We start from the raw sequence: 20,985 nt of genomic DNA on the forward strand, positions 1-20,985 counted from the left end.
GCAGATTACTGCTCCGTCATGCTACATGCTAAAGAGCTTCAGGGAGCGCTGTGTGTACTGGAGACCAGCAGACTGTTGGAGGTGACGTAGCGTTGGCACAGAGGCTGTTCAAAGTGACGTAGCGTGGACACAGAGGTTATTGAAGGTGGCTTGTGTCAGTGCACAGCCTTCCCATATCATTTGCGTGTGGAATCGAATCAGTGCTCAGTAACAGCAAGTCGCTGAAGGTTCGCACTCCGTCTTCAGAAAGTGGTTTTAGTGCGTCCTTAAATATTAGTGATAATCTTTTCTACTGGAAAGCGCTGAGTAGTTTGCCCCTCCAGGGAGTGACTCTCGTGTTGAGGACATGTTGTCCCGTCTGTGTGATCACGTTACTCCTCACGTGTGCCTCACCCTCCGTCTCCCCCGCCCCCCCCAGGAGGCCTGTCTACAGGGGAACCTCATCGCCAACTGCCTGGAGCAGCTGTCGGACCCCCACCCGCTGCTCCGTCAGTGGGTGGCCATTTGTCTGGGTCGCATCTGGCAGAACTTCGACCCGGCGCGCTGGTGCGGCGTTCGGGACAGCGCCCACGAGAAGCTGTACACCCTGCTGTCGGACCCCATCCCCGAGGTGAGGCGGCTGGAGGCGGCTGGAGGCGGGGCTCCTTCTGCTCCTCATGTCTGTATTGTCTGCAAATCAGTTTTTAACTCAGAGGAAATCTGCTGATTCATCCAGAGTCCAGCTTTCAGGAATATGAAATTGCGGAGCTGATCTGTTTTCACCTCTCGGAGTCAGACGGTGTTTTCATAAACTCTGACTTGGTTCGACTTTGAATAATGAGCTGCTTCTATCTGGTTTGGACTTTCAGAGCAGTGAGTCCAACAGTCCTTTAGTTTCTTCCGACTGACACGCTTTACGCGATTTCTGCTGAGTCAGCCTTTTTAGCTCGCCGCTTTGGTTTTGTCCAGTTTTCTGCTTTTAACATGAACTTTGACCTGCTGGCTGATGGCAACAGGATTCTGATGGGTGAATTAGCTCTGAGTTTCCTTTTCTTCCCAGTTCGTCTCATTTGAACACTTGATTCTGATCGACGCCATTAAATCACAGACAAGTAGAAAACTCTTGAATTAATGAATCTGACTGACAGATTTTCTCCGACGTTCCATTAAAAAACATCACGTTTCCATTCTCTGCATCTCTTCTGAGCTTGTTAGGACAGAAATCTGTTTGCACATGGAAAGTTTTCAGGAGTTATTTCCCTGTTGGGCACAAAAATCAAGTCTCCATAATGTAAATCATTAAATGTGAAGGTTTGTGTTGTGGCTCCTCCAGAGCCTCGTGGAGATGAGTGAAGACAAGCGGCTGAGCAGAGACTTTAATTAAGTTCAAACTGGTCTGTGGAGACCGAAGCAGGGTGACACACACACACCGAACACACACCCCGCTGCACACGAGCCTCCTCAAAATCACAGTTACAATGTTTTATATCTGCAGTACAAGAAGACACTTAACTAACGGGAAGGAAGCGAGCAGGAAGGAGGAGGTGGAGGACAGTCAGAGACGACTGCAGCAAAACAAACTGAATGACTGAATATCTCACATGTTTCTGCAGAGGGAATGAAATGAAATCAGCATCTGTGTTTTTCAGCTTGACTGAGGCTGCATGCCAACATTGAACACATGAAGCCAGATACTCATGTTCCTGTTGTGATCCGCTCGGCAAGACAAGTTCCTGCTGGAAAACATCCCTCTGGGTGACGGAGGTCTAGATTAAACATCCAATGAAGCGGGCGGAGGAAGTAATGAGTTACAGCACCGACAGGGCTCAGCGGAGCGCACGGCTCTCACAGTCTCTGCATTTCGTACTGATGCTGGGACAGAAGACAGGAACTGGAACAAAAAACTCATTTCAGTGATTTTCCAACTTTCAGTGCAGCTATGAAAAGATTGTGTGTGTGCGTGTGTGTGTGTGTGTGTGTTTTCACCTCCTCTTCATGTGATCTCAGTCAGCTGGATTTTTTGCAAGCAGTCGTGGGTTTTTTCCTCCCTGGGTCTTGACTCACGGGCTTGTTTCAGTGCATCAGGTCCTTTCATTGTCCTCAAAGTGCCGCTTGATGTTATGAAGTGTTTCTTGCTGACGAGACGGTCCAGACGAACAGCCTGACAAGAGTGAACCTGCCAGTCCGCACTGAGGGCAAAAACATCCACTGTGACCTTCCAGCGGCAGATGATCAGAATCCAGCTGACTGAGGTCGAACCTCCTCTGAGGAGACGATGGAAATTCATTGTTTAAACTCTGCATCTCACCTGGCACAAACACACACACATTCCGCTGCATGCAGGTGTTACAATAAACACAAATCCACAAACTGAAATGAAGATGCGTGCACGGAGGGTTTAACTGACTGAGCGCCTGTAGAGCTGCGGTGGTGCTGCGTCCCGTCATCCGGCTGTCGTCCCGCTGTGGCTGCAGGTCCGCTGTGCGGCCGTCTTCGCTCTGGGGACGTTTGTGGGAAACTCGGCGGAGAGGACGGATCACTCCACCACCATCGACCACAACGTGGCCATGATGCTCGCCCAGCTCATCAATGACGGCAGCCCGGTGGTCCGCAAGGTCAGACACACGCGTACTCACACACACACACACACACACACACACACACACACACACACACACACACACACACACACACACGCACAACTCTTTGGCAAAGGAAGCTGGTTTTATCTTTGTTTGAAAAGTTGAAATAATGACAAAAGCTGATGTTGAAGGAGAAGAAAGGAGGAAGTGTCGTCAGATGTCAGTGATTCTTAAATCTGAAGTCAAACAGCCAGTGAAAGTTGTTTGATGCTGCGAAGGATGGATGGATGGATGGAAATATGGATGAAGAGGTGGATGGAAGATGTGTGGTTTGTAATGTTTATAGTAATCGCTGATGCTCTAATGGTCGATATAATAATTCAGACCATTTTAAAAGTCATTTAAATTGATATGGGAAGTGGTCAATACTCTAATAAAACAGTAAATGAAAGGGTTTCATGGTTTGTTTCCTGGATCAACGTCTTCCATTACGCACATCATTGTATTTCCTCGCATTTCTGTCTTATGGATGTATTCTCATATTATTGGCTCCAGTTATTACGTTCTAAATGTTTCTTTATGCCACTTCAGTGGTGTGATAGCTTATTAAAGTATTGGCTCATGTTATGATGATGTTGGCTGGAATGTTTCATTCCATTACTGGGAGGTTAAGTTGGTGCTTCATCACCTTTATTACAGTTAAAACAGGCAGATTTATTGCGTTGCTGGCAGACAATACATTCTGTGTTTCTACGAGGCTCAGGACACTTCAGATAGAGGAAAATCTACAGACATTCAGGAGAATTTAACGTCTGGGATTCATCCGGTTGCCATAGCGGCGCTGTTTGAGGGTAGTTTCTTGGTGATTGATGGTTGGGATCAGCTGATCGTCTGGATCGGAGCCTGAAGAGACGTGTTGTTTCCTGGTGTCTGAACAGGAGCTGGTGGTCGCTCTGAGTCACCTGGTGGTCCAGTACGAGAGCAACTTCTGCACAGTCGCCCTCCAGTTCATCGAAGAGGAGAAGAACTACACCGTCCCGTCGCCGGCCAACACTGCAGGTATCGGCTGGAGAGGTTCTGGGCTCAACTCGTCAGACTGCCGCCGCTCACTGTGGGGTTATCGGGGTGTCAAGTAATGTCTTTATTTGTTTTAAAATTGAGATATGTTGGACATCATTCAGTTTTAACTGCACTTCATTCATATAGGCAAGTATGAGTCAGTAATATAACAGATGACATCGTCTGCGTAGAGCTTTATTTTTTTAAGAACAATTCAAATAAATTTACCATGATTAGTTTAGGATGTCCAGTGTGAATATACTAGATATAAATCACTTTCACATAAGAGAAAATAATCTACAAGCATCATGTCTCAAGGTCTCTTCCATCATTACCAAAGTCCATTTCATTTCTGCTTAATGAATTCATTACATGTGAAAAGGACAGAATGACTTCTTTTCAGTGTTAACACACAAACGGACATCATCTGCATACTGATAACATTGAATGGCTGTAATTAATTAGAGCTTTGTCTGTGGTGTGTGTGTGTGTGTGTGTGTGTGTGTGTGTGTGTGTGTGTGTGTGTGTGTGTGTGTGTGTGTGTGTGTGTGTGTGTGTGTGTCACATCTTGACATACAGTTAATTTCAGTATATTGATGAAGTCAGATTTTAACTTGCTGATAAAGGAGTCGTCATCTGCATACGTCCTTATCACTGACGTTGATCACTTCATCTCTTCATACTGTCCTTCTGTTGAGTTGTTTAATACATTTAAGCCTGAACCAGATTGAAAAGACAGAATGATCATTCGGAGGTCATCCAGTCCACATTCAGGTGAGAAACAGTTTTTAAATCCCCTCTTTTGGAGAATCAGTCAAAGCAACACAAAGGCCGTCTGGGTTTCTCTGCAAATATTCATTATCGTCCATTAAGACAGAAGAAACTTCATGTGTTTGAATATGAAATAATCATAAAAGACTGACGGGATGAATAGAAAAGCAAAAATCAGGTTAACAGACCATTAATAGGAGAAGTGATTGAATGGGTGAACTGAATGCCGTCCATGCTGTCCTCCCTTTTTGTTTCACATACGTTCAGTCACAACCACGTCACTGTTTTAATGTCTGGAGATCATTTCCTGACATTTCTCCATCTAAAACTCATCTTTTCTGCATTTTAAATGATATTTCCACACGTTGCAGAGGAAAAGGTTCTGGTCCTGTCTGAGCAGATCTGGTCCAGGTTTAGAACTCAGTCTTTCAGCACAGTGACTGGAACCAGAGTGTTGGTCCTGGATCTGGACTGCCAGGCTCAGATCTGATCCGTGTCCTGTGTCTGTCCTCAGAGCCGGGGAACCTGACTCCGGTGAGGGACAGCCCGGCCATCCCTCGCCTCCGCTCGGTCAACTCCTACACCAACATCCGAGCCGTGACCACGGCCCGCAACCTGAACAAGAGCCTGCAGAACCTGAACCTCAACGAGGAGGGTAGGATCCGCATCCGGGGCGGCGGCAGCTTTAGCCAGACTGGTGTCTCCAGGACAGACTAGTCACGCTCTTCATCAACTCCTCATCCTCTACATGTGCTGTAGACTTTAAATTTTAATAGAAGATGAAAAGATCCACTTCTCTGTCTGTGATCAGCAGCTGAAGGAGAAACCACAGCTTGGATCGACGGGACACTTCTATACACGTTCTGCTGGTTTACATTGTGGTCTATGCTGGTTTATGCCCATCTGGGCTGGTTAATGATGGTCTACTTTGTTTTATGCTAGTTGATGCTGGTCTAGGCTGGGTCTACGTTGATCTCATGCTAGTCTGTGTTATCCTTTGTGCAGGTCCATGCTGGACTGATTTATGCAGGTTTGCACTGGTCTATGCTGGTTTATGCGGCAGTTCTGTGCTGGTTTATGCTGGTTTTTTGCTGTCCTTGTCTAGTCTTCTCCTCCTCATTCATGCTAGTTTTTCCTGGTTTCCCCTGGTTCTGGTTGGTACATGCTGGTTTATATTTGTTGTTCACGCTCCCCTGTATTGCTTTGACTGAGTGAAGGCTGTTCTACTCTGATTAATGTTGATTTGCTTTGATTTATTCTGGCCTGCACTGACCTGTAACGATCTTATGGTGTTTAGTTTGTTATTATAAATCGGCAGCAATATATCAGCCAGATCCTTGTAGCAGCAATAAAAAGATTGAGATTGTTCATCGGAGCAGCTGGAATCTGAACAACAAACTGTTGAGTAATCTGGCTTCTCGTCACAGCGACATTTAAATTTAAGTCTATTTTTACTTTTCAAGCTGTTCTTTGTATTTTCTTCCTCTTGCCTCCTCACCAGCCAGCTCTGTGTTTCCTGTGCTGAATGTAGCAGCGTTCAGCAGAAAAGTTTTCTGGTTTAAATATATTCACACACAAACCTCCAAACACTGCTGAGCTCCTGTCTGCTCACGGTGGAATGGAGCTGGAAACCAGGAGGAGCTCTCCGCTGTTTATGAGCTGATGCTCAGACTGTAGGACAGGATTCAAACGGAATGCAGCTCCCGGAAAATGTGAGGACTTTTTTTCTTATAGTTAATATTCACAGCAAACAGGGAGGGTCTCGCACCACACTTTGAAACCCACTGATTCAGACCAGCTGTAGCTTGAGCATGAAGTCTAATTTCAAGAGGAAAGCATTGGCCTAATAACTTTACACTCTAGATTTCTGTATTTAAAGCTAATTTTCAAAGTTTGTGGTAAAATGGGGAAGTTTAGGAGGTGATTCAGTTCCTGCAATAATCCAGACACTGTTGTATCATCCAGGAGATTCTGCCTGTGAAGTTTGGTTTTGTTCATTCTGCTATTCAAATGCATGGCGCTCCACATGACGTCCTCTCACTGCAGCTGGTCCACAGTCCGTACATCCAGATGGAGACCTTGCTGATCCTGGGGATTCAGGGTTCGCCTGAAAGACCCAGATCTGAGTTCAGGGGAGTGTTCAAACATACATAAATGATGAGGATTTTCCGGATTTTACAGGGCTGGTGTGAGCGGGTCCTTGTAGAATCTCCCTGCGAGACACTTCTCCTGTTCTTCGATCTCGAGCGAGAGACAGTCTTAAATAAAGCACTTTTAGAAGCTCATTGATTTGTCAGAAATTCTTCATTTCAAGAACGTAAGAATTTCCACAATGGTCGCCTGGTTTGCTGGTGGATTGGTGAATTGGTGGGTTATTCATTCAGGACCTGAACTGGGTCGGTTGGTGAATGAGTTATTTGGTTGCTTGGTTGGTAGGTAGTCAACTGTCTTTATCTTCTTGTTCTACCTTTGACCCTGACCTGGATGAACTCGGTGAAGGACGTTTCCTGACATTATTGCAAACGAGTCAAAGTCAAACATGTTCGAGCACAGTGAAGCCAGGCAGCTCTCCGCTGTAGATAGAAAACGTAAATACCATCTGCGATCGTAAAAACAGGGAACTGGAAGGAAACTGGAGGACAGGAGCGGAGCAGTGAGTCTGGATGAGTCATATTATCCATGCATATTGCACGCAGTGATTGTAAATTCAGGAGACGTAGCTCAGTGTGAATGTGTTTGACAGGCTGGTAAAAGCCTCCCTAAGAGGAAGAGACAGAGTCCAGAGTGTGGACAGTCTTATTGAAGTTTAGAAACGCGTTGCTTCATTAAAGGCAGGCTTTTCCCTGCTTCACATGCCTGTTCTGGAGTGAACCTCTGTGCCTGCCGCCGCTGTCCTCCTGACGCCTCCCCTGTCCTCCGGCCCTCAGGCGGTCCGGCCGCCTTCTCCCCGGGGAACCTGAGCACCAGCAGCAGCGCCAGCAGCACCCTGGGAAGCCCCGACAACGACGAGTACATCCTGTCCTTCGAGACCATCGACAAGATGCGCCGGGTGTCGTCGTACTCGTCCCTCAACTCCCTCATAGGTGAGAACTTACCGGGACTTTACCGGAGATTTTAACATCCTTTAGCAAATCTGGCATCATATCAGGAGCTTCTTCAAAATAAAAGCACTTTGTCACTTCTCAGTCTGTGCAGCAGAAAGTTAAACTCCAGTTTAGAGTGAATGCAGCTGAAGTGAGGCTGTGGTGAAGGCGGGTCAGTCCTGTAATGAAGCATGTTTCCTCTCATTTACCTGCAGATGCAAACAGATTGCACCTTAGAAATACTTTCATATGGTCTGATTCTTAAATCTAAAGTATTTTCATAAATAGAATTAAAACTGTATCGTGGTCATGCTACATGCCAGAAATCAGCTTCAGAGGAAAAACTTGCAACCTAATTCAAAATGTGACTCCTGGCGCCTCATTTATCAACTGTGCGCGTCCTGAGCATGTACGAGCATTTCTAAGCAAAGTCTGGAATTTATCAACTTGTACTTAGAAATGTGTGTAAAGTTAAGCACAACTCTGACCATGCGTACACAGATATTCTAGAGGTAGATTTGAGGTGTTTCTGATACAGATGCCCCTGAAGGTTCTCCATCATGATGATTTATCAACACTGATGATTCACTGGTGTGCCTCCGACAGCAAGGACTGGTTTTATACTTACGTTCTGAATTTCATTTGTAAGACAGAAATTTAGAGTCTGTTCTACTCATGGTTTGATAAATGAGGACCTGGAGAATATGGACTGGGACCTGGACCGGGACCAGGAGCAGAGTATCTGCCATCTACTCAGACCCTGAACGTTGTCAGGAAGTTGTTTTCAGTTGCTCTGAGTGAACCGACACGCCAGACCCAGCTGTTTCCGTGTCGACGGGGCCTCAGATCATCTGTTCCAGACTTCATGTCACTTCGACTTCTTTCTTCTTTGATTAGCTTTTTTCTCTTTTCGTCTGGAGTCGGTGAATTATTTCAGAAATAAAACCTTATAGTCACATTTTTTATTGGAGTTTTCAGCAGAGTTCAATTTGAGTTTATTCCAGCAAACTATGTACAACAAAATGAAAGAAATGACTTTGAAACCTTTGGGGAAAGTTGTCAAAATGAAGATTTTTTAGCTGCAATCATAAAAAAAAAAATCACTTCAAGGTCCTGGAAGGAAAGTAAATAGAAAACAGAAGCTAATAATTCAGATAGAGTGGAAGAATAAAGTAGCTGCAGACCAGAGTTTAACTCCTTCAGGTCTTGTTGACTCTGGTTTCTTCCTCTGAGCTGTTTCCTGGAGACCCTGTAGGTTTTTGTCTCGGCTCCAGAAGCTAAATCTTGGGCTGGTGTGTCTCCTCACTCGGGTTTTATATCGACTAACAAGCTGAAAACAGGAAGTTTTACGGCGAAGTCGTTTGGATCCAAATTAAAAGTGTGAGAGCAGAATGCAGGAGCTGCTGGACGCCGGCCGGCAGGAAGGCAGCTCCCAGCTGTGTGGGAGGAGATTTATCGATTCCCCGACACCACTACAAATCCTGTAACGGCCACGCCCGCGGCTCCGCGGCGCTCGCCTGCTACCGTCAGGCACAACGACACCGCCCGCCGGCTCGGGCGGCGCCCGGAGCTCCAGAGCTTTATTTCAGAACGAGAACTCTGCCCCTGCAGGAATAAAAAATACAGCAAACCGTCGATTCCAGAGGCAGTGGAGCCCAGGGACACGGTGTCAGCGTGCCAGGCCTCCAGGTGGCGCCAGTGGCCCTGCGGGCGGAGTCGGAGAATCAGAACAGTTTTGACAAAGTGAGGGTTGCAGTAATTCTGTCTGCGGCTTCTCACTCTGAGGCTCTCTGGTTTGCATGTTCTCCCTGAGCGTGTCTGCCATTGAGCTTTATTGGTGACTCTGGACGCTGCAGCCTGCCGTCACAGGCATCAGCTGATTGGTTCCAAACAGTCCCAGAAGATAAATGGATGCTACATGCTAACAGACTCCAAGAGTTGGGTTTTACTCCTGCAGAGTCCCAACAGCTGTGGTGAGAGAGCCGAATACTCCAGTTTAAATAACTTCAGACTGTGTGAAATATATTTAAAGAGTTTTTTTTTCTTGTTTTATTGGATTATAACTCTGTGGAAGTGCAAAAACCCTAAGATTCCTCCGAACTGCAGAACCTCTCACTGCTCCTTTAACTCGATCACACACGCTCCGAGTGTGATGTGATTTTTCTTAAACACTGCAGCGCGCTCCGTCCCGCTCCTCGTGACTGATGTGGACGGTTCATGATTCCAGCCGACTCCAATTTGTTCCTCCTGCTTCGACGCGTCGTCCCGTCCAAAGACCGTCGCAGTACGATTTACGGCCGCTCGCGCCATCTCGCCTGAAATGTGTTTAAAACCCGCTTCAGGAGGAGATTTTGCTCCTCTTTCAAACCTTCTGATGCATTTTTTATGCTCCCAACGATTTAAAGCTAAAAAAAAAAAAGAAGAAACTCTGCAGCGCTGAAGGTGTTTTATGTCGGCTGCTAGAATTGGGGAGGCCATAAAAATGTGATGCAGAGGTTCATTTAGCCAGTGGTTAACATCTTTACAGCTCCACATCCATTTCACTCCCGAGTGTCAAGTCAGGACAGGGCGGCGCTGCAGTGGAGCGCCCTGCCGCCTCACATTCAGAGGAGCTGCGGTTCGAGCGCCCCGCCGCCTCACATCCAGAGGAGCTGCGCCTCTCATTCATCAACTTCCTGTTAGCATAGCAGTTAGCTGTCGCTAATCAGATCCTGCTCCTCAGGCTTCTTCCTAATCACATCTTTAACTCTGGTTTTTTATTTAGTTTTACCTCTTTAGCAGTTCTCCTCAGAGAAGAGAGGCTCTAGACCCTGCTGTCCTGGTCCTAGTCTGTCCCACTGTCCTGGTCCTGGTCTGTCCCACTGTCCTGGCTCTGACCTGGTCCTGCAGAGTTAAGGTGACGTGCTGCTCTGTCTTCTCCAGGCGTGTCCTTCAACAGCGTCTACACTCAGATCTGGAGAGTCCTGCTCCATCTGGCTGCAGATCCGTTTCCTGAAGTCTCCGATCTGGCCATGAAGGTCCTCAACAGCATCGCATACAAGGTACGGCGGGTTGCTGCCGGTCATCCTCAGATGATAGAAGATGATCCATACTAGTGACTGAACGATCTGATCTGACTGGAGCAGAAAGAAGGAGAATCACGGTTTAGAATTCCCTTGAGACGGTGCTTGAGATGAGCTGGAAGCTGGAGCCACGTGAGCAGTGGCGTTATGGCGTGAGGCTGTGTGTCCTGGTTTCTCTCCCGACCTTCTCTTTAGAACGAGTAAAATCTGCACAATTCAACGAAAAGAGCCTGGAAGCTAACAGGATGCTAGGCTAGCTGTTTGTCAGATGTGTTTACGATCTGTTTCTTCACTCCTGTTATTTATTGAAACCGCCCGTCTGACAGCCAGCATATGGAAGGAGCAGATTTCAGATTTATTTTCAGGTTGACGACTGAAACAGACACAGTTTCATCAAATGACTCCGACTTGTCAGTGAAATGTCTCGAGACTTGACCGTCCTTTATGAGGGCTGACTGACTCGTCTGGGTTCAGGGTTCAGAGTTCAGGGTGAGGGCTGACTGACTCGTCTTAGGGCTGACTGACTCGTCTGGGTTCAGGGTTCAGGGTGAGGGCTGACTGACTCACTGAATCTCTTCCTTAAAGTTAAAGACTTCACAGCTGATGCCGACGGCTTTGTTTAGTTTTAATTGCTCAGCAGAAATGAGTCAATCAGCAAACCTTTATCTGAGTTCATCATGTTAACATGAACCTTACTGGGAATCCGGAGCTTTTTAATCCGGATTTTAAATGTCAGACGGTATTGATTTGTAGCGGCATGAACAAGGTCAGCAGCTAATTAAAATTTACTTTCAGAAATGATGAAGCCATTAAATCCTTTTTTATAGCCTTCTCTTTCTGAATGTGATCAGGTTGAAAGTCACTCTGCTTTTTCTTCCTTCTCTTCTTGTTATTGGGGCGTTTGACGACACTCGGGTGTCGGCAGAAGAAAAAGGTTTTCAGCTCATAAAGAAGTGAGTGAAGGGAGCCGTTCCCACACCGTGGCTCTCAGGTTCCACTGCTCACATGCTTTATTCCCTGGACTAAAGAATCAGTCATAGCTCTTTTCTCAGAGGTTTGAATCATCCAGATAACTTCAACCAGAAACAGAAGACTTCTTCTCTCTACACGTCTCAAACTTGACTCATCTTCAGATCTTTTTCTTTCACCTTCAGGTCGCTTTGTTCTGCTTCCACGCGCTGATTCATTTATACAGTAAATATAAAAAACAAGTGCGACTGAAAACCTACCAAAGCCTCCATCAAAACCACCTCAGATGATCCAGTGAAGAGTCAGATCCACTCCGATTCAGACCCAGATGAGACTCCGTCCGGTTAGGGTCACCATGCTGGGGAGTGGAGAAGCCCAGACCTCCTCCGGTCTGTCCTGCGATCCGTCTTTGGTGGGCCGACCTGGACGGAGTAGGACTGAGGCCTACCTGGATCATTCACTAGAACAGACTCTTTAGAACGTAGAATGGAGAACGTAGCACAGACCTTGGAACTGTTGTTTTATGCTCTTCTGTTTGTGAGTTCGAGTTTCTCCACCTTCACTTCATTTTTCTGCCATATTATAAACCTGCAGCTTTAATTTTGAGATAATCTGGTTGTTCTGGAGCCACCGTCCTCGAACCCACACCAACAAGACGCAGTTTGATTCAGACACAGCAGCAGTTCGAGCCTCATTTGATTAATCGTCTTGGGGAGAAACAGGAAGTGGCCTCTAAATGTTGGAAGTGGCCGGTTGGAACAGAAGAGGCCCGTCAGTCTGACTGTTTGATCTGCAGAGACAGGAAATGGGCCGTTTGCTGATCAGGTGACGGAAGCATTTAGCTTTTTGTTTCAGAGCATCAGGCTCGTTTAGAGAGCGACGGCCGCACCGTGACACTGAAGGGAGCCATCATCATCATACATCAACCTGGTGTTAATTGCTTTCTCTCAGCTCCTGCTCAATAATTCAGCAGACCCATTCACAGCGTTTTTTTCCTTTTCTCTGAGCTGTCATTGGTCTGCCTACATGCATTAGTTTGTTTGCTTTTCCAGCCAATTAAGGAGGGAGGAAGTGAAGGGAAACGAGTGGAAACAAGCTGTTTCCCTGCGTGGAGCCGGTACAACACATTACCCTCATTTCTGCTCCGCTCCTCATCTTCTTTTATTTTTTTTGCACATCATCTTGCTTTCATGGAAAGCCTGTCAGCAGAGAAGTAGCAGGACCTGATGCCTGTTTACCACATGTTAGCAAACCTTGATGAATAATCCATGACGGTGCTGCAGAACACGCCCGATGTTACTGATGAGTTCGCAACTTCACATTCTTCCCTACACCTGGCTAAAGAGCTGAGGACACTGGCTCTGGCTGGCGGTCTGAACAGGTCCCAGCCTGTTTTCAGAAGACCTTGATCCAGTCTGAACAGGTCCCAGCCTGTTTTCAAGAGGCCCTAATCCGGTCTGTACCGGTCCCAGCCTGTTTTCAGGAGGTCTCAATCCAGTCTCAACGTGTAAAAGCCTATTTTTAGGAGGCCCTGTTCCGTCTGAACAGGTCCCAGCCTGTTTCCAGGAGACCCTGATCTAGTCTGAACATGTCAAAGCCTGTTTTCAGGGGGCTTTGTTCCAGTCTGAACAGGTCCTGACCTGTTTTCTGGAGACCCTGATCTAGTCTGAACAGGTCCCAGCCTGTTTTCAGGAGGCCCTGATCCGGTCTGAACCGGTTCTCAGGTCTTCAACACTGAACAGAAGTTTCAGCTTCTGCTGCAGTTTTCCCGGATTCCATCTTTCAGGACTTGGACTTTATTTTGTGTCTGTTGTCACAAAATGCAGTGATTCAGTAAACACCTGCTGGTTTTATTTCTGTGTTTTATGAGATAATCCTGTTATGTTTGTGCCACAAGATAAAGTCATCCTCCTCTTTTGATAATTTTAGGATTAGAGGACTAAATGTTCTCGTTTATAGTGATCACGGTTTGAACAGCTACTCACATTCATCCTCTATAAAGAACCCCCCCCCCCCAGTCAGAAATGCAGTTTGTGTGTTAAGTTTCCTTTAAACGTTCCTCTTTCAGCTTTTGTGACGCTCCAGCAGAAGACGCTGGCTGCTGCTGTGTAATTAGCATAGAAATTGGATCAAAGCCGTCCCGGGTAGTAAACTGCGTTTGCCTGCGTTAACTGGATTTACCTTTTCTCTCCACCTGGCTCCAGTAAACAACAACGCCGCTATTCATCAGCGATGCTTTGCCTCCGTTGTCTTTATTAAGTTTCTCCTCCCTTGTGTGCAGCCGTTAGAGAACTCGGAGTAAAGAGGTGATATTAGCCGCACCGCCTAATGACAGAAAGTTCTGGAAACCAGGCAAACTTTGCGAAGTGATGCACTTTCATGCAGTTAGCAGCCAGATGGAAATTCAGAGTTCGGCGCTTCGCGTCTCAATCTGACAGATTAGACTGCAGCACAGGTTTTTTAATTCTGAATTTCAGAGAAACAATAAGAGAAAGGACTGGAGTGGCGTTTTCACTGAGAGACGAAGAGTGACTTCATCGAATTACAGCCAGACTGAAGGGTGGAGATTTGATTGAGCACCACGGAGCGTTTAGACTGAAGAGATGTGGAGCCGTTGAAACGTGGCGGCGCCTCAGATGTGAATCCAGTGAGCTCGGTGTTGTGCGTGCTGACGTTGGAGGAGCTGTTAATGAGCTGAGGAGACGTTCTCCAGTGTTTCTCCTGACAGCGAAGTAACGGAACGTCTCCTCAGGCCACCGTGAACGCCCGGCCTCAGAGGATCCTCGACTCGGGGTCGCTCACTCAGTCAGCGCCGGCCAGCCCCACCAGCAAGGGAACACACATCCACCAGGCCGGGTGAGTCACACACACACTCACACACACACTCTTTACACTCTCTTTAAGAAGCGTTCTGCAGGAGAACCGGTCCGCCGGTTCTCAGAGGCATCAGGCGCTGGTCCCTCCTGAAGTGCCCCCCTCCTGTGTCCGCCCTGCAGCGGCTCTCCGCCCATGCCCAGCACCAGCAGCTCCAGTCTGACCAACGACGTCCCCAAGCCGCCGGCCCGAGAGCCGCCGGCCGCCCGGCCGCCCTACACCCCCACGCTGGGGGGGCAGGCGCCCCACTCCCACCAGTTCCCCCGCACCCGCAAGATGTTCGACAAGGGCCCGGAGCAGGTAGGCCCCCCGCCCCCGCCGGGCCCTCCTCCAGTCCGCCGGTGCAGGCCTGACGCTCCTGTGCTCCCCCCGCAGGCGGCCGACGACGGCGACGAGGCCGGAGCGCACAGGAACTACATCAGCGCCGCCCTGCAGACCGGGCTGTGCGACTGGAGCGCCAAGTACTTCGCCCAGCCCGTCATGAAGGTACGGCGCCGACTCCCCCCGCCCAGAAACCCACAGGGCGAGCTTCACCCACCCAGACAGTAGACAGCACTACGGAAGCCTGGAGGTCTGCAGGCAGAGTCCTGGTCTCCTGGTGCTGGACTGGAGAGGCTGATTTAAGAACCGGGCCGTGGGTGCGTCGTCTGATCTTGGGCTGCGGCTGTTGTTTGATTCCGCTCGCCGGCTGAGTCACGGCGGTGATGGAATGCACCCGTTCACCGTTCATACGGGAGAAAACACATCCGGGCGCCGCGGACATATTTCACGCCGCCTTCGCTCCACTCGGGGAGTTCTGCCTTATTTATGAGCGCCGTGCAGCTTTCTCCTGCTTTTTGTTCAGTTTAAGGAGGAAAATGGCCTGAATGAGGGAGCCGGTGTTACAGTGAGGCGGCTCCGTTCAGCACAGGGTCAGGAGGTCACGGGGTCGTGGGGTCGTGGCGGGGTCACACGTTGATGGACAGACTTCACACATTTTACTGCAATTCAGAGACACAAATCAACCCGCAGTGTGTCTCCTGGGCGCTTTGTGGGGAAACGGGATTGCATGAAGCTGGAAACAGCAGTGAGCTAACCGCTGCTCCACCGCGCCGCCCGGTGTGATCCGGTGGAGCGGGAGCCAATCACAGCGAGGAGCAGAGCGCCTGCCTCTTCACTGAAATGACTCTGGGATAATGCAGCTGTGAGGTGAGCCTCCTCCAGAGTGAAGCTCTGAAACATTAAATCCAACCTCTGACTGTTCAAACCCCGGAATGCCTCTCCCCGTTTCAGAGAGTTATGGAGCATCTTCCTCCTCGAACATCCAGACTACACTGACGGTTACTGAGCATCAGGACTCTTCTCCGTTCTTCCAGAATGTGGTTTTGAAACATTTACCCTGGGATGATCTGGGATTATTTCCCACTTGAATCAACCGTAAAGCCTCACAAAGGAAACGTTTATCTGGCAGCGTCAGCATCCGCCGTCTTCTGCCGGCTCTGAGCTGAATCTTCTGGTGAAGACTGCAGAATCTTGCACCAATGCAGAGAGAAGTAAACCACCTCTTTTAAATATGGATGAAGTCCCAGAGAAAACAGCAGGGTGGGAAGCAATCACTGCAAAGAAAATGCACCTGCTGCTTCTGTGAGATGGCTCTGCTGAATAATTGAGCTGTGAGATCCATCAGCGGTCCTCCTCCTGAGAGACATTTAAGGTTCCAGACGTAGCTTTAGAACGTGCAGGTGAGAAATGTTGGGTTCTGTAATCACCCCGGAATTTTTCATGTTAACGTACGGCTGTGGTTTTCTGGAAAGAAGGAGTCAGACGCACCGTGCTGCTGCTTTTCCGCTTCATCAAAGAAAAGGAAACCTGTAAAAATCATCACGATGGAAGGAGGTGAGAGAAAAGATAAACCGATGAGACGACCACGAGACTGACGGCTGCCGTCTCCATCCGAAAGTGAGATTAACCAGAAGAAAGGTTAGAAAAAGCGTTCCTCCGAGCTGCACTGCATTTCCATCATGTTTCTTTTTCACCTCCGCCGTGAAGACCTGCGGGGCCCGAGAGGCTGGATGAATCAGGCCATGTTCACCACACACACACACACACACACTTCTCACCTCAGGGTCTCATTATACGCGCCATTAGCAGCTGACCCAGAGCAGGGTTTCAGCCCGGGAACACGGCGTCTGCTGCGTCTCGCCGTGTCTCGCAGCCTTTTCCGTCACTTCGGCATCTTTCCATTGACTTCCATTCATTTCAGAATCCGACTTCTTTAAGTTTCCTTTGAATAGATTGAAAATAGATTGATTTAAACCAGTTTACGCAACGTTTCAAGTGAAAACGGCTTTTTTCAGGGAAGTCACAGGTTCCCACGGCAACGGGGAAAGAATTCCACCGTTAGGGTTTAATAAATGTAGGATGAATAATGTCCAGTGGCTCCGAGCTCCGTCGTTTTGCAGGCAGAGCCTGGTTTTGTGTTTTCACTGTGAACTGAAACCCTCTGCAGCTCCAGCACATGAAGCGTCCGTGACGTCCAGGAGGACTGGAGCGAACACACACTCCGGGTGTGTTTCCAGGCCGTTCCCGTCACGTCTCATTGACTTCTATTCATTCCTGTCGGATAAACTTCGGTCTTAGGACTACAGGTTTATCATTCATGCATTAAGATATAAATGGTGATAATGTACAGCTTCTATGTTCAGAAGGAGATGAAACTGTTCAGTGTTAACATAAAACACCTGAGCAGAGCTGAAGCCCTGCAGAGCGCTGTGTGTAGAGACGTGGAGAATACCAGCGCTCCATGGATGTGACCGCACTGTAATGCCAGTAAACAGACGTTTGGTCCTCACAACAGCAGAAAACCCTCACTCACACACACTCTTTGGCCCCCCGGTGAGGATGGAGCAGCGTCCCGACTCCTGAATCTGCCCCCCCGTCAGCCCCCAGAGACCGTGGACCACAATACAGGCGGAGTCGACGCCGCTGCACACAGCCACCCAGACACATTTTGTATATTTACCATCTCACACACACCCACAAACACACACTATTTATTCAGCAGCTTCGCACAGAGGTGTTAAAATGCTTGTTGTCTCTGCCTAAAAGCGAAATATGCCGAGAGAAGACATTAAAGGAATATTGATGACACTCAGCACTCGTGTGTGTGTGTGTGTGTGTGTGTGTGTGTGTGTGTGTGTGTGGGAGCTACTTAGCATTCCGCCGTCGTCGGAGGCCTCGCAGTAGAAATGTGCTTAATAAGCATGCGGTGGCGAGCAGCGTTCAGGAGCGCACGTGTTGTTTTTACGGTTTTGCTTTGTTGTTTATTCACCGGAGCTCAGAGCTAATTCATGACTTTATTACATCCTGCTGAAAAAACGGACAGAAACCCTCCTCGGACCGAGTTCAGCGTCTCGGAGGCGGTGCTGGGAGAGGCGGGCGGCGGCGGCGGTCGCTGTGCGGCGCCGGCCTCTCGGTTACAGAAGGTTCGATAAAAAGTTGTGACTTTTCAAACGGTCCCTCTGAGAGGAGGTGAGGTGTGGAACCGCAGGAGACTCGCTGGGGAACCGATGAGCACACTGCCGCCGTTCTGCCCCCGGTGGCGTCCTGTGGTACTGCAGGAGAAGCGCCGTCCCCGTTCTGACTCCTGAAGTGTGTTACAGGGAATGAAACTCTCCGTCTGTCCTCTGGTCTCTCGTCCTCCGTCCCTCAGATCCCGGAGGAGCATGACCTGGAGAGCCAGGTGAGGATGGAGCGCCAGTGGAGGTTCCTGCGGAACGCCCGAGTGCGGCGGCACAGCCGGAGCATCACTCAGCGAGGTGCACACACACACACACACACACACACACACACACACACACCGCGGCGTGCTGCTCTCTATTCGGAGAAGCCGTTTTCACACACATTACCGATCAGCTGAGCAAATGTCACGTCAGTTTTTAATCACGCCGGCGTTACGTGGCTCCCGGTCCGTCCTGGATCACGTGCACGCGCGCGGCATGCACGAGCTCTGCAGTCCCGTCACGCATGTCGAGCGAGGTGGTGATCAGCACGGCACGCAAAATCTAAATCCACTCTGGAGCTTCTGAAACAAATTCTTTATGATTCGCTTCAATCGGAATCCTCTGAAATCTATTGTTTCCTCAAGAATACCCAGAATTCACAGCTCCGCCAGTGATGGTTACTTTGTTTCTGATATTGACAGAAAACAATCAGCTGTGTGGCGTAAAGTCCTGACAACACACGGGCTCGAACCGTGGACCCTTTGGTGGATTCCAGTGAGGACAATACGTCCTTGTGTCTGTCCTGTATATCATCTCCCTAACCAGGGAATCAAACTACCAGCCGGGGAGGGGAGCTGCCTCAGTTTACACTCTCACTGTTGGATCGGTTTGAAAATAGGTCCACGTGAATAAACATGTAGTGAATCAGCAACGGGTGAAGAGGAGAAGAGTGAATGAGTGGAATTTAATAGCAGAAATCTGAAGTATCTCCGGTGTCGGAGCGAAAAATGCTGCGTGGCGTTAAATCAAGGAAGTCTCCCGCTCGGCAGAGCCGTCCAGCAGCACGCCTGACCTCCGCTTGAAAACACATTTTCTTGATGATATTTTCAATCCTCCGCTGAGACGGTTGGACTCCGTCCATCTCCGAGCGGCGCTCTGATTGGGATGGTAGAAACAGGGAAATCCTGCCAGGAGCCGCTTTAACGGAACGTTAATGAGCCTTAATGAGGCGGGAAGTCCTGTCTGCTGCAGCGCAGCGCCTCCTCCAGCAGCCAGGTGGCGCTGTCCTCCTTAGAGGTGAGCTAGCTGGCCCGATAGCTCATTTGATAAATCTTTCTATCAGGCAATATATTTTTCCACATACTTGGAAAACGGCTGCTGTGAAACCCATTTATAAGGCGTTTATAAGACCAAACAAATGTGGCTGATTTCAGGCCCTTTAGTTTACTACCTGTAGTGTCCGAGGTGGCTGAGACATGGGTTGCTCAGCAGCTGACTACCCATCTGAACATAAGCCACACTCCTTTGCACCCACTTCAGTTTGGTTTTCGCTCCAACCATTCAACAGAAACTGCCAACTGTTACTTTCTGGAAGGTGTCAAGTCAATGTTGGGTACAGGTGGCGCTGTGGGGGCAGTATTTCTGGAAGAAGGCGTTCGATACTGTACACCATCAGGTACTTTTGTCAAAACTGTCTTCTTTTAATTTCTCTGTGGAAGCAGTTAATTGGTTTAACTCATATTTATCAAACAGGAAGCAAAGTGTCCGCATTGGTAAATCCCAGTCAACATATCTCAACTGTAAATTTGGAGTTCCCCAGGGATCAATATTGGGGCCCCTTTTATTTAGTCTATACATAAATGATCTGCCTTCAGTTTGTCCAGCTGTCTCCATGCAAATGTACGCCGATGACACAGTTCTTTATACACATGCTGAAACCAAACAACAAGCAGCAGAGAGACTGAATGCAGCCATGCTCCAGGTGTCTGACTGGTTGAGGGACTCATGCTTACAGCTAAACACAAACAAAACGGTTTGTATGTTCTTCTCACGTAAGTCCACAGAATCCGACCCTGACATTGTGATCAATGGAAACAGTATTCAGGTAGTGTCAGAGTTTAAATATCTCGGAATCACATTAGATTCAAACTTGACATTTAAAAAGGTAGAAAACACGATTAAATTCAACTTGGCCAATTTCAGACATATAAGACCATACCTAACTGTAGATGCAGCAAAACTTTTTATGCATGCCATGATCTTCTCCCACATAACATCCTGCTTCACAACCTGGTCACAGACAAACTAAACCACCTTGAAATCCATAGAATCCCTATATAAACAAACTTTAAAAACACTTGATCAAAAGCCCAGCCGTTACCACCATTGTCACATAATTCAAAAGTACAACTTATTTAATTTTGATAGCTTTACACTCTTCCTAGATGCATGCCTGATTTTCAAGATATTAAATGGACTTGCACCTCCACCATTAAACAGTTTCATAAAACGAGGAGAGTGTGGTCCCAGAACAACCAGGGCGGCTGCCAGAGGGGACTGTGAGGTACCATTCCAACAGAGTGTGTTCGGCGGGACCGTTCTCTCCGTTAGAGGCTCACATCGCTGGAACAGTCTCCCTATCGAAATAAGACAAACCCCTAACTACTTCACCTTTAAATCCAATCTTAAGAGATGGCTCAAAACAAACCAAACATGTAGTCATGGACAAGTATAAGCTAAAATTCTGTCACTGGTTTTTCCCATATGTCCCTAATGTCTTCTGTATTGTATTTTATTGTATTATACTGTATTGTGGATTAGATGTTTTTGTATGAATGGCTTTTATTTTCCATTTTAACAACCTGCCCAGGGACTACAGATTTAAACTAGCCTATGGCTAATTCTGGCATATTTACACTTCTACCAGAAAAGAAGTGTTGATCAATATGCACTGTCCCTGATAAATAAATAAATAAATAAATAAATAAATAAATAAATAAATAAGGATTTGATAGGTTAGTGAGAGTGGGCGTGGTCACTGCAATGACCAATCACAGGTCAGAGAGAGGCCGCGTCACTGTCATGGTCTGACCAATCGCAGATCAGATGGCCTCTGTCAATAAAA

At 47.9% G+C, this 20,985-nt stretch overlaps 1 protein-coding gene across 5 annotated transcripts in view; it reads left to right on the forward strand.

The window, feature by feature from the left end:
- rptor (regulatory associated protein of MTOR, complex 1) overlaps positions 1–20,985 on the forward strand; it is a 125,376-nt gene that overhangs the window by 89,500 nt on the left and 14,891 nt on the right. For all 5 annotated transcript variants that reach the window (XM_030093850.1, XM_030093852.1, XM_030093851.1 and 2 more), the window contains exons 17-26: positions 419–610; positions 2,454–2,594; positions 3,500–3,620; positions 4,906–5,046; positions 7,319–7,474; positions 10,397–10,515; positions 14,258–14,361; positions 14,502–14,679; positions 14,755–14,865; positions 18,071–18,176. In XM_030093850.1, the coding sequence (XP_029949710.1) occupies positions 419–610; positions 2,454–2,594; positions 3,500–3,620; positions 4,906–5,046; positions 7,319–7,474; positions 10,397–10,515; positions 14,258–14,361; positions 14,502–14,679; positions 14,755–14,865; positions 18,071–18,176 (1,369 nt within the window). The remainder of the gene's footprint in view (positions 1–418; positions 611–2,453; positions 2,595–3,499; positions 3,621–4,905; positions 5,047–7,318; positions 7,475–10,396; positions 10,516–14,257; positions 14,362–14,501; positions 14,680–14,754; positions 14,866–18,070; positions 18,177–20,985) is intronic.

The sequence above is a fragment of the Salarias fasciatus genome, chromosome 6 (genome assembly GCF_902148845.1).
Source record: "Salarias fasciatus chromosome 6, fSalaFa1.1, whole genome shotgun sequence".
Taxonomy (NCBI): domain Eukaryota; kingdom Metazoa; phylum Chordata; class Actinopteri; order Blenniiformes; family Blenniidae; genus Salarias; species Salarias fasciatus.